The sequence below is a fragment of the Falco biarmicus genome, chromosome 5 (genome assembly GCF_023638135.1).
Source record: "Falco biarmicus isolate bFalBia1 chromosome 5, bFalBia1.pri, whole genome shotgun sequence".
Classification (NCBI taxonomy): domain Eukaryota; kingdom Metazoa; phylum Chordata; class Aves; order Falconiformes; family Falconidae; genus Falco; species Falco biarmicus.
Window position 1 is genome coordinate 24,822,168 of NC_079292.1, and position 15,892 is coordinate 24,838,059.

General features: G+C 42.4%; 1 protein-coding gene across 6 annotated transcripts in view; it reads left to right on the forward strand.

The window, feature by feature from the left end:
• The window catches only part of SEMA3D (semaphorin 3D), a 147,721-nt gene that overhangs the window by 122,390 nt on the left and 9,439 nt on the right, over positions 1-15,892 (forward strand). For all 6 annotated transcript variants that reach the window (XM_056339939.1, XM_056339936.1, XM_056339942.1 and 3 more), the window contains 5 exons: positions 1,852-1,940; positions 3,449-3,490; positions 4,736-4,893; positions 6,996-7,060; positions 9,318-9,457. In XM_056339939.1, coding sequence (XP_056195914.1) covers positions 1,852-1,940; positions 3,449-3,490; positions 4,736-4,893; positions 6,996-7,060; positions 9,318-9,457 — 494 coding nt within the window. The remainder of the gene's footprint in view (positions 1-1,851; positions 1,941-3,448; positions 3,491-4,735; positions 4,894-6,995; positions 7,061-9,317; positions 9,458-15,892) is intronic.

Genomic DNA, 15,892 nt, shown 5'->3' on the forward strand with positions numbered 1-15,892 from the left:
CAGCCTTCAAGAGCTTCCCAGCTGTGTTATCACACATGTGAGTCCAGAGACAGCCTCTTTCTTGGGCCGTTGATGTCTTTCAGCTCAATCTCTCTCACAAGTCTTGTCTTCTAAAACAAGGTAGCGTGAGAGTCCCTCTATGATGCCCACAAGCCGAGTACAGTGGTGTCAGAGAGAAAAGCAGTTTCGTAAAAAAGAACATGAAAGTGCTGTTTGCTCCCCTGCTGCCTGAGGAGGCTGGGAATGAGCTTTAGATATGATGATGGAAAATCTGTGTTGCTTTCTGAATGCAATCTGTAATACAGTCAACAGAGAAGGAAAGGACACACATTCCCAAGCTGTGAGATGCCTAGGATTTGGGAGTAGTCACTAAAACTTTTCTTCTGAGAATAGTGAGAAAAAATAATTTAAAACTTAGCTGTCTGAAAAGATGAGTTTACTAGTTAAAATGTACAGCACAGTCTTTCAGTGGCTATAGAGGCTGCTTTCAGCTGTTTACTAACCTCCCTGCAAAATTTGTAATGGGAATAAAATTATATTGAGAGACAAGCAACTCGAATACTCCCAAGTTAACTGTTACTACTCAGCACCGGTGTTAATTCTTTCAGAGTAAATCGTCTGGTTTAGACATGCCAAGACCAGCATGTTCCATGCAGTCACTAGATGGCACTCCATAATATGCAGACCTTTATTTATCTGCAGTGCCCTCCTTAAAAGTGAGTTTTCTTTTCGGGAAGCACATGTTTTTGTTCTATTTTATCCTCTAAACTTGTCCTATGGAAAAAAAACAAACCAAACAAAACTCTGAAGATAAAATTTCAAATATTATCTAGAAAGGCTGAATACAGATATACCAAATAACCCAGGAGATTTGGAGCAGCAGCAGATCAGAAGCTTATTATATGTTTGAGTATCTGCAACGAGCTTGTACTTATGCAGGCTTTAGCAATTATGTCAAACACACAAACAAAAGAAAGCTCTAATACATAAGACAAACTGAAATACTTTTGGCTTTGATTGGTAATATGATCTTCAGTACTTTGGGAAAACAAGAATGGAAATCTCATTCTTTCCATTATAATGTATTATTTTTCATCATTTCAATACTATGTGTAGTGCTTAGGACTAATCTGTGCTGTGTCATTTCCACACCGCACGTCTCGGCACTCAACCCACTTTCCCCGAGCAGCCTTTAAGGGTTCTTTTTAAGGCCATTCAAGATTCAGTAATGTCCAATGTTCTGAGATGAAATGAGCAGCTGTTTTTTTCACTAAGCAGGAGTTCAGGTTAAAACTGCTGAATGGATTTAACTTAAAAAAAAATAAAATCTAGATAACTCCAAAGAGGTAATTTCTATAATGATTAAATAAGGATTTTGATGTTGAACGGAGTTTTTATTCAAACATTTCCCTAAAACAACAAAAGCAAACCACAAATGGAAAAAGTGCACTGCATAAATCTCCGTGTTAAAATGAGATCTAATTAAGTTTCTATACTGGATAAAAATTAACTCTCTAAAAAAGGGGAAATAATTTTCTGCCAATTTAGTCTCCTAAACTGGATCTTTTTGGAGTCAAATAGGCCCCAGTTCTTGGTCGAGGGAATGTGCAGAAACTCCTAGCTGGCGGCACTGTAGGCACTTCTAGCCTACAATTGCTTTGGCTCAGCCATACATCAAAACCACAGATGTATTGTATAGAGCTATATAGATATCAATATATGCGGATAGGAATAGATGTTGTTTGAAGGCTACATCCTTGATGCACTAGCTTTATCTTCAGGGCGTGAAATGGAGTGGCATATGTACTGAAACACAACTGTGGGTTTTACATGATGAACAATTTGTTTCAGACATAGGCACAGTCCTGAAAGTTGTGAGTATCACAAAGGAGAAGTGGATTAAGGAGGAGGTGGTCTTGGAAGAGCTGCAGATATTCAAGGTAAGCATTAACAGCCACAACATCAATTAAATATTATTCAGGGGACTTCAAGGCCCAAACTGGCTTCTGGTCTGTCTGGCTGTTTGTTTACTGGAACTAGTTCAAGTTTCCAGAGTGACACTACGTAAATTTTTAAATGCCTTGGTACTCTTTGGGTAAGTCAGTTGAAAAAAGTTCCAAACCAAAACTCATTTATCCTTTTCAAAGCCCCATTTATCCTGCCTTGTTCCAGTCTGAAATTTTATTATGAGCCCAAAATTTTTTTTAGTAGTATTTTATTTTTAATGTAATTTTTCCTATTGTCTCAGCTTTGGGACTGTTCTTAGTACAATTATATATATTTTTTAAAAAACAAACCAACAAACAAAATTCCACAGATGCAGAAAAATTCTTAAATAACAACTTCAGGAACTGAAAACAAAGAAAAGAAAGCAAAGTTAGGTTTGATTATCAATGTGTTTTAATTTATTGGTGAAGGCTGAGTCAATGTATTGCTGATTCTGGCTGAGTGATAAAGAAGAAAAGTAACTGGAGCCCTGCTAACACCAATGATTTATTCATAAATTGAGCTCGCAAAAAGCCCAACCACCTTTCTGTTGCACAGGCACAATTTCTTAACCTCGTTGCTGATGAGGGTGCTGACGCCGACGTACTGTTACAGAAGGAAAATGGAGACCTGTGCCTTCCCTACTGATTTTATTTTCCATTTAGTAATTTCCTCTTAATTCTTTGCATTCTCATTTTGCTTTCTTTTCATGCTGTGTAGCTGTTCTTCAGTTGTCACCTTGGTTTTTGTCACAGTTAATCTGCATCCCTGGGATTTTGATTACTTTCTCACACATCCTCTCTCCTGTGTGCTATACAGGGTCTTAGCCGGAACTTTTGTCCATACTACATACATGAATCTGGGACAGTATTTTCCAAGTTTAAGGACAGGAACTGTGTTTTTGCATCCAGAAAACTGAAGAGGGTGAAGGGCTGAAAAAATGTCCCTTATTTCCTCAAACTGCATTAACATTAAACAATAGGCTTAGATTAAACATATTCTATTAGGCAATAGATAATACGCTGAGCTTTGTCCTGTTCTAACATCAGCCACTGGCAAAAATTTCACTGTCTCTCACAGCAGTGAAATATATCCTGGTGCAGAGGATCTGCCTGTGTATCCCTTAAATGCCATCTAAGCCTTTCAAATAGTGCTTAATAAGAACTGAAGTTGATGTGAGGGCTCATTGGCAGTCCCCAGGATGGGGTAAATAGCAAACTCAGACAATTAAAGCCAGTGCCTCATAAGCAGTAGCAAAAATTGATGCGAGGTTTGGTTTGTTTTGTTTTGTTTTTGAAAGCATGAATTTAGTGATTTTCTGGTTGTTTTTTTTCTTTTCCTATTTCATATTTGTTTAAACCAAGCAAATGAATCTGTAATTTTATTTACTTTTTGTATGTTCTATTTTTAATTAAGAACAGGGAATATGTAAACTAATGCACCTTACTAATTCATTTTTCAGCATCCTTCATTTATCTCAACCATGGAGATTTCTCAGAAGCAGGTAATCACAAGCTCCTTTACTTACTGCAGGTTATATGGTATGCTGAACGCGTAGCTTGTTATTTTCAGGTGACGCCTGTTACTGGCCAAGGTTTCTAGGGATGACTTAAAATGTATCTGGAAGGAGGAGATATGTTTGAACTTTTTGCCTGCCTAATTCACATTGGTTTACAAAGAGTAATTTGTGTACCCAAGCTGGTAATTCTTCATTGAAACAAATCTTTAGTTGTATGGTCATGGGATTTGTGAATGAAGTCAATGCACATTTATTTTCCGGACACTAGAAATACTTGTCTCTTTACAATCTAGTAATAAGTTATTATTACTATTATTGTTGTGATTTTTATTAGTAGCCAGGAGACATCAGGGCCTCATTGTGCTAAAAGTTGTGTGTACACAGACTGAAAACCAGTCCCCCTCCTCTAAAATTGCAGTCTAAAGCTGGGTGGTCCAAACCTGGCAGCACGGGGACCAGTCCCAGTTGGGAACCTCCTGATGGGAAACTGTTTTATGGCAGCTCCGAGCTCTCTGATGGCTACATGCTTGTTTGGGAGGCAGTGTGACAGCGGAGCCATCCCTCCCTGCCCTGCAGAAGTGGCCGGAGCAGCTCCGGCACAACGTGCCTCCCTCACGCAGGAGGAGGTATTTTGCTGTTCAGGCACGCACAGCACAGCTGGGTCCCATCTCCCCTGAAAAAAGGTGGCAGGCCAGCTGGAAGCATTGCATGAGCCAGCTCCGGCTCAACAGCAAGCATTTGGACCACCCTTGTCTCAACAGGCAATCTGCTCATATGTTGGGGAGAGGGGAGTAATATTATCACATCCTACCTAAGGATCAGAAGCAGAAGATGAAGTTTTATTTGCAAAAGGTCGTCCTTAGTTCCCAGATTCTTCATGTCGTGGCTATCCCAGACCCTTGTTTTTAAATGTGTTTATCCATCCATTCTTTCCATGGTTTGCTTCTGATATTTTATTGCAGCATAGATCTAAAGGTGTAAGGGTGTTGAGTGCTGGTGTCTTTCCAAGACTATCCCCTTTCCTCTCCGCTGCTTTGTCAGGGATGGACGGGGACTGGCCAGTTTACACCAAGCCCTGAGAAACACTTTATCATAAGGGAGGAATTCTCCCTCATTTTGTAGAATCTGGGACAAGGCTGATAATCTGCAAGTGTGGCATTGGAGAAGGGAACTTTTAAAATGGGCTACTGGGAGAACGCTCCTAATTAATTCGCTTTGCCTGATTTGCAGCAACAATTGTACATTGGTTCCAGGGATGGATTGGTTCAGCTCTCTCTGCACAGATGTCACACGTATGGGAAGGCTTGTGCAGATTGCTGCCTTGCCAGAGACCCATACTGTGCCTGGGATGGAAACTCATGTTCCAGATATACCCCTACTTCTAAAAGGTAAGAAGAAAAAAAAAAAAACAAAAACCACAGCGTGCTGTAAAAGATCTTGCTGCTTGCAAGAATTTTAGAGGTTCCTAATCAGAATGTGTTGCCTTTTTACTTGGCATGCCATTTGCCTTAAAATTTGATCATATTCTGGCCATGTTTCACATTTGTGCTTGAAGGGCTGTGAAGACAACATAGCTTTGTTTAAGTGCGTGTGACAGTAACTCGGCTACCGCAGCTAACATCATAAGTCCGGCACTTTCCTTTTTTATGCCAAGTGCATTAAGGCATGGGATGCTCAGATGGAGGTCCAGGTTGTAGCTAACTCTGCCTTGAGATGCAAGAGCCTCTCTCAAGCTTCTGACTTTTGCACAGGGCACCACTGTAGTTATAAAATGAAGTTTAACTTCGTATCCCAGAGTGGTCAATAATAAAATAGTTTTAATTCCTTGATCTAAATGAATAATTGTATTTGTGGTCTGGCCATGAGAGGGAGACAGAGATTGAAGTACTCTGTTTTGACCACATCGGGAGCGTTTTTCCACCAGCAAAAGAAGCTTTATCTGAACTTTCTGTACCCATCAGCTAGGACAGCAGCACAAACGCACGGAGGGAGAGCATGCTGCAGGCTCTAGCAGCAATGTGCCTAAGCTCTCGGAGTTCTTCGCTGATTTAGCCAGAGCTCTGAGCTCGCTCCTTGACCCAGAGTCTTTCACAGCCTCTTTGTTCCCCTTTGGACGAGGTCTTCCTGACAGTAATTCTTGCAGTGAGGCTTCAGTCTGAGCTCAGGCTGTGAAACAAGACTTTCTACCTTAGGGCTGCAGGGCTGGGACCCGAGCAATTAGACAAACCATTGAAGTTAATGACTCATAGGATATCGTGTCATGGTGTCAAGGAACTTTATGCATTTCTCCTCAAAGCCAAAGCAAACTAAATTCAGAGAAGCATAAATGAAAGGAGAAAAGCAAGTGTTCAGGCTCACTGCAAAGTTAGTGACACATGAGGCTTGCTGAAGCCTGAGGTGGGCTGGGACAGGGAGATTGATGGTCCATGTTTTTTTAACAGATGCGTAGTTTGGTGGGAAGGCCAAAAGTCTGTGGCTCCAAAACAAAGGATGAGTGACTGGCCACGGGAATCCTCCAGTAGATCAGTTACTTTAATATTTTTCTTTTACGTAGCAGCCTGAGCTTCCAGCATGTCTACAGCTTTTATATAGCAACAGACAGCTCGTCTTCGGGACCCCCCCAGCTGCGGCATTGCTCTGCACGTAGCAAGTCCCACTCCTGTTGCCTTCAGCGTGGCTGTGAGGGAGGAAACCGTTCCTCCCTGGCTCTCCAATCCTTCTATTAAAAACCTAAAATACAAACTCTTTTTTATTAGCTCTTGGGAGATAAATGCAATCACCCACAGAGGAAGAATTTGCTTTTTTTTTTAATGCTATTACACCGAAATTACATAAATCACAGTGAGTTTAAGTAACATACCCAGCAATTAGCAGGCAAGTTAGTTGTGGAAGGGAGCAGACCATCACAGACCATTGTCTCAAGCATTTTTTCTGTACATAAAGATGAAAGATAATCACATTTCTCAATTGTTTGTTACTAAACTAAACCATATGTTTTTCTCTCTTCATTTTGATGATGGGTTTACCAGTCAGTATTACCTTGGGCTGATCCAGAGCTCAATTTTGAATATCTCTGTTGAACCCAAGATCTTTTTTTATGACCTACTACATTAAGGATGTTTTTAGGTATTTCCAAGACAGTACACCCCACCCGGAGGCCTGTGCCTCATGCTCCTGAAGCAGGTTTAGACGTCCTTTCTGTCACTATATTACGCACTTTTTATTTTGGGCAGATCTTTTTTCTCTTGAATTTTCTCTTTCCCTCCCAGTGGTTTTCCCAAATCACAGGCCCTTCTCTTGATGTCAATTGTACAAATCTCTCTCAGCCACATGCTGCTTTGAGGGTGAGGCTGGTTTTAGTTAAGACCGTAATTGTCAGCAGTAGTGTGGGAGCAACGCGGGTCCACATCTGCTGAGCTCCTCTGTATTTTGTTGTTGAATTCCAGCAATTAGGCCCAAAGTGTTACAAGTTTGCATGCTCTTCCTATAGGCGAGCCAGAAGGCAAGATGTCAAATATGGAGACCCTGTTGCACAGTGCTGGGATGTGGAAGACAGTGAGTATTTTGCATCTTTCTTACTCTTGTTACTTTGGACAACAGTTTACTGTGAGGTTCTCTGCCTGAAAAAAACTTGCTGAGCTCGACAGAATAGCACTGTTAAAGCAGTTGCCTTTCCTACACTTCATATACATTACCCCTCCTGCAGTTGAAGTTGCAGAGCTGGGGCTGCTAAGGGATGGCCGGCATGGGCCAGCACCCTCACATCCCTTATGGGTGCCCCTCCCCAGCACTCACCCAGGGGAGGGAGATGTGCCCCGATGCAAAAACCTCACACATTTCCCTACAAGTAGCTAATGGGATGTGTGTGATGTTTCATACAGAAACAGAGGAGATAGTCCCGCAAAGAAACCTGCAGGGGTGAACGGGGAACATGCCATCTTCTCCCCTTCCACTGCATACACTTGACACAAGTCCCAAGCTCCAGCTGCCAAACCAGCCCCTTCCCCTCCCTGCAGCTACTTAAATACTCCTGTTATTAACAAGAGCCTACCCCCTCTCCCTGTGGGCTCCCCCCGTCCTTTCCCACACCCCCTTTTCAGATGCCAAAGGGTCTGGCTCGCTCCTTTGGCAACTGCAGCACTTCTCTTCCAGCGAGCACTGTCAGTATGAAATCCTGCGGTTACGCGGCAATCTCTGCGGCAGCGTAAAATAAATGAAAAGCATTCAGAACCATGCTTGGGTTTGTCTGGGGCTCTTCTAGCTGCTTATTAAAGCGAACAGCCCAGTCAAAACAGTGTCGATTGTATCGCTGCACTGAACGTCTGATTCAGGATGAGCCACCACTTTCCATTGATCTCTGGTTATTTTTTTGCCATGACAGTGTTGGGTGCCTGCTGCAGATCTCGGCATGAGTCAGTGCAGAAATCAGAGCTGCTTGCCACAGGATCAAAGCCTTCAGTCTGTTGCACAGTACAGAGGGCTCTCACTGTACATGTGTGCTTGCAGACATAGTTAAAAAGTCAGGGTAAAATCTCGTTTCCATTAAGGTCAATGACAAAACTCCTGTTCGTTCCCAAGGGACAGAATTTACTTGCTTGCTGCTTAGTGTGGCTCTCCAAATAGGGGTGTCTGAGACTGTGCAAAGCTCAAGGTTATAGGAACCCTAGCAGAAAGGCTGACAATGTCACATTTTTCTGGAAGAATGAAAGAGATACTGGAAGAGTTAGCTTTGCTAGATAAATGTAAAAAGACTTAGCACAGAAATGGGTATTAATCCTTTGCCCCGTTGTAGCACCACCAGTAGAAATTTCATCCAGCTGGGCCTGACTTCTGTGCCAGATGACTGTGCCATAAAACCATGAAGCTGACCTGTGCCACTCCAGGCTCTTGGCTTATTTATACCATTTGAGATAATTAATAACATTATGGCCCGAAAACCTATTTAAATTCAGTGCTCCACTGTGTGAGATTCCCTCCCAGAGACTTCATTGGCTGCGTGAAGTTGTTTGGCTCTGCTGAAATCTCAGTGGCACAGTGAAATAAAAGAAAAGCATTTAATGTGGAGAGCTTGAATTTCTATAGATCTCATATAGGTACTTATTATATTGAAAAAACAATCAAAAATTGCATTAATTTTGTTGTTGAGCTAACTTTTGATTTAGGAGACACCACTGCTTTCACCTTCCTTTCTGTTATTGGCAGGGCATAAGAAAGAGCTTTAGTGCCATAGTAAGGCAGATAAGAGACGGGTAAGATAGACTAGAAAGAGAAACAGAGATGCAGAGGCTAGTAAATTACTTGCTCAGGTTTACAGAAGGCCAAGAAAGGAGCCCACATCTGCTCATGGCTCCTTCAGTATTTGGTCTGAAACGTACACAGAGCATTTGAAATTATACTGAAGGAAGGTAAACTTCAGTTTACTTTAGTCCTGTGACTCCTTTAAAGTTTTTGGGATGAACAGACCAGATGGTACAATCTACCTTTAGCAACTTTAGCTCAGGTTTACAGTTGCATTACTTAAAGGAAAAATACAGATCAGATTTTAAATTCCTCAAAGGTGAAAGCCTCAACTTTAAAATGGAGCAAGCTCATGATATAGATTTTATTGACCTCCTAAAAAACCGGTTGCACTGACGGAAGGTTAGCAGCCGCCTCTAAATCCTCATAGTTATAGTTTAAGCTAAAAGTTAAGTTTCCTTTTGCTTTTTTATAATTCACCCACTCTTACAGCATCTGTTCTGAATCAGGCTATTTTCCCATTGCTTTAAAAACCAGGTCAGGGTTAATCTCCTGTACCATGTTTGCTTTCCAGGCATTAGTCATGAAACTGCTGATGAAAAGGTGATTTTTGGCATTGAATTTAATTCGACTTTTCTGGAATGTATTCCTAAGTCCCAGCAAGCCTCTATTAGGTGGTATATTCAGCGCTCTGGAGAAGAACATCGAGAAGAGGTAAGTTATAGTCATCAAGTCAAGTTTCCTTTATAGAGAATTCACCTGAGCATTAAAAAGCAGGAGTTATTTGGATTAGTCAATGTTCTACTTTTTCTTGCCTCACCTTAGGTATCACATAGCATTCTGCTATCACCATTTGGGGCATGCAGTGCGGAAGAGAGAAACCATTTGCACTGTGTCATAAGCAGGTTTCAATATTTATTCTGACTTACATGCCTTCATATTAAAAAAAAACAAACCCAGAAGAAAAGGTAAATAAGGTTTAATTAATGGTAAAAAATCAAAGTACTAAACAAAAAAGCACCCTTTTGTCCAATAATTAACACAACAACTATCCTATAGGTAAAAGTATTTTCAAACCCCTTTGTTTTAATAAAATCTTTGTTCCATTTAGTGTCTGATTGCATTCCCTTATCATGTTAAGCAGTGTAGCTAAGAATTGCATGTATGGCTTGCTGCTTCTCTCCATCTCTCCCCAGAGAAGGAATGCTCTGTGCAGTAAAAAAAGATTTTTATTTTTTGAGGGTTTTTCTGTGTGTGCTTTTTTTGTTCTTGTTAGTGGAGTCTGAGAATTTTTCTTAAAAGGCACTCTGTGCTGATGTAGAGATGACATGTTAAAGAACTGCACCTTGCATCTGAAGTAGGAAGCAGTGAGACTTGTGATAGCCCTTCATTCTTGCAGAAGGCAGGTTTAGGGTCTTCACTGGTGGAGAAGCCCTGGCAAAGCCTCAGGGTCCGCACGTACCCCCTACACAATTTTCTGTTGGTTCCTCTGTGAGGTGGTGGCAAAAGGACCCTCCGACTTGCCAAGATGGTCAATGCACTGGGACTGATTAGGGCTGGGTTTGAGTGAGATTCAAACCTCAGGAGTTTTCACAGTTTTTCCTTACATGGCTGATTTTGTGTCTGAGGCCACGTCCTGCTGTGATGGCAACCATGGCGTCAGGGAAGGAGCCGGGAAAAGACCTGCCCTTTCAAAGGAGCTGGTCCCAGGTGTCAGATATGCTTTTTTGTTAAATGTTCATCCAAGACAAAAATTAGTTTAAATGACAGGAATTATCAAACACCCAACCAGTCTTCCACTCTCAATGGTAATTCATCCTATGAGACTTTCTGAGTGCAGAATATGTGCAGGTTCTTTCTAAAGGCTGGTCAGGGCAGGTGCCCATGAGAACCTCACGTCTGGGTGAGCAATGTGACTCATGGCAGTAGTACCAAAGTTACTACCCCAGTTGTGTCTTGGCCTGGGAAGCCAGAATAAAGGGGTTCAATGCACTTCTGATTTTCCACCAGATAAGACAAAAAACACCACACGGCTGTATATTGACTACAACACTGCAGTACTTGTACTCCCCTTCTCTCTCTCATGCTTTGGACTGGCAAAACTTCTTTCCTCTGCTTGGAATAAAAACCTGATTAATTTATAGACATGGTGCTTCCCACAATGTGCAGTAAACACCAAAAGAAAGAGATTAATGGTTTGAAATGCCTACTGCCTCTAACCTCCATTAGAGCCCATACTTGAGGAAAAAGCCACAGGTGGATGAAGTGAAAAACCCAGCTAGAAGTCTATCAGCCTTTAAAGAGGCATTCACAGGATGGCCAGGGCTGGAAGGCACCTCTGGAGATCATCTAGTCCAACCCCCAGCTAAAGCAGTGTCTCTCAGAGCAGGTTGCACAGGATTGTGTTAAGTGGGTTTTGAATATCTCCAGGGAAGGAGACCCCACAGCCTCTCTCGGCAGCCTGTCCCAGTGCTCTGCCACTCTCAAGGTAAAAAAGCTCTTCCTCATATTCAGATGGACCTTCCTGTGTTGCAGTTTGTGCCCGTTGCCCCTTGTCCTGTCACTGGGCACCACTGGCAAGAGCCTGGCCCCGTCTTCTTGGCACTTGCCCTTAAGATATTCGTATGGATTGACAAGATCCCCTCCCATCCTTCTCTTCCCCAGGCTGAACAGCCCCAGCTCTCTCAGCCTTTCCCCACCAGGGAGATGCTCCAGCCCCCTCATCATCTTTGTAGCCCTCCACTGGCCCCTCTCCAGCAGCTCCTTGTCTCTCCTGAACTGGGGAGCCCAGCACTGGGCCCAGCACTCCAGATGGGGCCTCACCAGGGCAGAGCAGAGGGGGAGGATCCTCTCCCTTGACCTGCTGGCCACAGTCCTCCTAATGCACCCCAGGGTCCCTTTGGCCCCTTGGCCATGAGGACACACTGCTGGCCCATGGGCAGCTTGCTGCCCACCAGCACTGCCAGGTCTGTCTCCACAGAGCTGCCCCCCCAGCAGCTCAGCCCCAGCCTGTGCTGGTGTGTGGGGCAGTTTGTCCTCAGGGACAGGACCCTACACTTGCCTTGGTTGAACTTCATGAGGTTCCTCTCCGCCCAACTTTCCTACCTGCCCAGGTCTGGCTGAAGGGCAGCACAGCCTCTGGTGAATCAGCTGCTCCTCCGGGCCTGGTGTCATCAGCAACCTTGCTGAGGGCACACTGTCCCTTCATCCAGGTCGGTGATAGATAAATTGATCAGGACTGGGCCCTGAGAGAACTCCACGAGCTACAGGCCTCCAGCTAAACTCTGTGCTTTTGATCACAACCCCTCTGAGCATTGCCACTCATCCGGTTCCAACCCATTTCACAGTCCACTCATCTCAGTCACACTGCCTGAGCTTACCTATAAGGGTGTTACAGTATCACCAGGCGTGATTTCCCTTTGGTGAATCCATGCTGACTACTCCTGATAACCCTCTTTTCCTCCACATGCTTAGACATGACCTCCAGGATGAGCTGCTAATTAACACACAGGCATTCATTGTTTGTGCTTTAGTTGATTTACCTTTAACTGCCCTGTAGAGAAGAGGGCTTTACTTCCCTAAGGCAGCAGTTTGTAAATGCACGTCCATATTTGATCAGGGAAACAAGTAAAGTATTTGCTTAATTCTAACCATTTGTTTAAGACTAATTTCAAAGTAAATTTAAGCAGATAGTTAACAGGTTTTGGGGTTTATTGTTTTTAGGGTTGGAGTTTTTTTGGTGTTTTTTCTTCTTTTTTTCTGAAGAGGAAGTTATGGAAAGTTTTGAGGAGACTCAATCATTTAAAAAAATAATGTATTGCAAAAATAGCATGTGCCTGAGCATCTCAAAAAGAGCTACAAACTTTGCTTAAAGCAGCTAGTTCCCTGTGAAGAATGTAAAATTGCTTTATCATAAAAAGTCACACTTCCTGTGAAGAATGTAAAATTGCTTTATCATAAAAAGTCACACTTCCAGGATGTGAAAGCCTCTTTTGAAGGGCTGCTGAAATCGAAATTTTGAAATTGAGCTTTATCTGTGTCAATTTAGTGGGCCAAAAAAAAAAATAAAAAAATCAGTTGATTTTCTTATGAATCACAGGTTCAGATAGGCCGCTGAAAGTCAGGAAGCCAAACTCAAGCTTACTTGATCATAGAACAAACTGCAGGTCAAATCAACTTTTGAACAAAGTTAGGGCAGTTAACATAGCCCAAGTTAAAGCTATATTATTTTTTTGCCATGCTTTGTATTTCCAAAAGGTTCCTTGTAGCAGTGACCTGGCCCCTGCTGCTTGTTCCGGGCCAAATGCCAGGTGCCCAGGCATGGTGGTGGCTAGTACTGCAGGATGGCCCAGCGTGCCAAGGATGTGCACAAGAAGAGAGAGTAAGGGAATGCGTGCATATGTGTGATGGCATTTAAAGCTCCAGCAAGCACACAGCATACATCTTTGCACATTAGCAGCCTTCCACAGAAATGTTTACTGGGCTTGCTCTGTGTAAACAGTCTGACATCTGTTTGTAGGAGAAAAGCAAAGCTTTGCTAAAAGGCTAGATTAACCTTTGAGGCAAATTTAGAAGAAAATTTGAAGGAGAAATCTGCAGACAGATTTTCTGCATTATGAATGCTAACAGTAGGCAAATAGCTTTTTACCACATATCGTCCCTAAAGCCATAGCAGTGTTTCTGTGATCTAGCTTTGATAAAATAGAAGTTGGAGCACATGTTCCACAACTCCTCAGGGTGGTTTTGTTAGTTTATGTATTTTTTTTTCAGCCTTTGAAGATAAATATATAAATGCCTGTATAAATGCATATGCATGCATTGAAGGTTACAGGATTAGATCACTTAAAGACAGGATACAGCTATTAATTCTGTTTGGTTTCTGCCAGAAAATTCTTATAGTAACAGAATTTCTAGTGTTTTGGCCCAAGTTGGTTCCAGGATCCTAAGAACTTGAACTCCTTCTGAGCAAACTCATCTTGCAGATCTCCAATCATCATATCAGGAGACATAAGTTTTAGAAGAAAAAGAAAAAAAAGTTTGGGGTTCTTTTGTTATTTTTAAGATAAAGTTATTAATCTAGTAATGTCATGGTTTCAAGTGCATGTACCTAAAGTTAAATTCCTAATTTCATATATGGCTGCCTAAATAAATCAGTGGGCCTGTAGAGGTGTTGAAAAATCACTCCTCTTATTAGATAGGATAAGGGTATTTGCAGGTTAAGATGTTAATCCCTTGTTAATTTGGGGATTCAGAAATCGAGATTTTAACGTTTTCTAATTTGACTTATCAGTGAAAATGAATTAATCAGTATTAGAGCCTAATTGGAGGCCTTCCCAGAAAATCCAAAGATTGGCAGAATGATTGACTTTCTTTTCAAAGTACTTCAGTTTGACAAAATTACCATATGAGACAGAATATGACAGTGTGGTCATATTTAATGTATAACCTGATCTTTGCTCAGCCAATGCCTTATCATAACTTTTCCCATTACAATTGTATTTTCTGCTGGCTCTCTCTCCTTTCCTGCAGCAGGTTTCTCAAATAACATTGTACATGATTTTAGTGGGTGCCGTAGCGGTATAACGTATTGTGATGACGATACCATGCTTTGCAAATGACTCAATGCACCTGGAACTTAGGTTACAGACTTTTAGTTCCAGGGCTGGAACTGCAATGTCTCAGCAAGTCTTTAAACCTGGTTTTACAAATAGATGGCTTTGCACTGTCCTGGACATGCACTACAGCTTCCAGAGGGAAGGAAAAGGTGAAATCCAGACTAGATGGGAAGCATTTGGCCCAGCAGGATATCCCTAACATTTCACCCTTAGGGTCATGGTTCAGAATGTGACTTCCAGGCAGAGCAACCTGTGGGGAGGGACAGGATCTCCTGCGGTACAGGAGCTGTCACCAGGTCATTTTGCTGCCAGTGGGAGTATGTTTCCCTGTAGTTTGGGGCTGTTTGAAGGTCAGGAGTCAAATATCTAGTGCTTTTGTGTTTAGTGTTGCTCATGCAATTGATTATGTTTGTTCCTGTTCACACAGGATTAGTCACTGAGATGAGGGAGAACATTTCAGTGGCTGCAGTTCATGAAAGAAGAGCAGGGATGTCATACGTTCATAATGTCTTAAACTGCTGAAGTTTTCTGAAGCTTAAAACAGATATTTATGTATTTCTCAAAAAAAATCGTATGTATTATATTGTGTATATAATAGGCACCAGGACTGCCAGAAGCAAATGCATAGCTCCCCACAATGCCATTAATTTTGGTGCCCTGTGCCTCTGAAAAGTATTACCCCCCCCTGCTTTAGGCTGACTTTGCTCCCAGTCTGCTGGGGCTCCAGGTCTGCCAAACTGCCACCTCCCCTGCAGGGACAGAACCAACCTGAAGTGGCAGAATAGGTGCAGATCACTCTTAACTCTCTCCTTCCTGCTCTGTTCAGACCTGGGGGTGAAAATGAATCCACTAAAAGGCAGGAGGACATTTCAGTTTTTTCTTCAGTGGTTCTCACCCTTTCCATATTCCTGCCCACAGCCCTGGGCTGTGTTTTTCTGACAGACCCAGCTTGATGACCATCTGGTGGTTTGGTAGGTACACGAGTTTGGACAGGACATCTTGCCAGGCACAAGACTGTGACCTAGCTCCCCCACCACAGCAAATAGGTCTTGTTTCCATTCCACATTTTAGCCAGACTGAAAAGACGTTTTTCAGTTTATCCAAGACATAAGCTTCTCTTTTTTTGTGGCTGCGGATTGTTGTGTCATCATGGCCAGTTTCTTTGTTACAAACATCTAGTCAGCAGCATCTTGTGAAAAAATGGTCACAGATTCAGTGCCAGCCCCAAAAGCTAAGAGCTGGGTGGGAGCTGAGTAAGGGGGAGGACATGCACCAAGAACTGAGTTTCCAGCAGTACCTTCTGTGAGAGTAGTTCAGTGCTTGAATCCTTTGGTCAATGAGAAAGAGATCAAGAGAGTGGGAAAAATAAGAAGAGGTTCATTCTGCAGGCTAGGGACTACTTATAGCTTTCATGCTTTCACTCTTTTATTTTATATGACCCATTGGTCTCCCCCCCAATACCTCAAGATTCTTAAATAAGACTAATATTTTTGACAGTTTCCTGGGGAAAAAGAAGAAATAACTCTGAACTGAG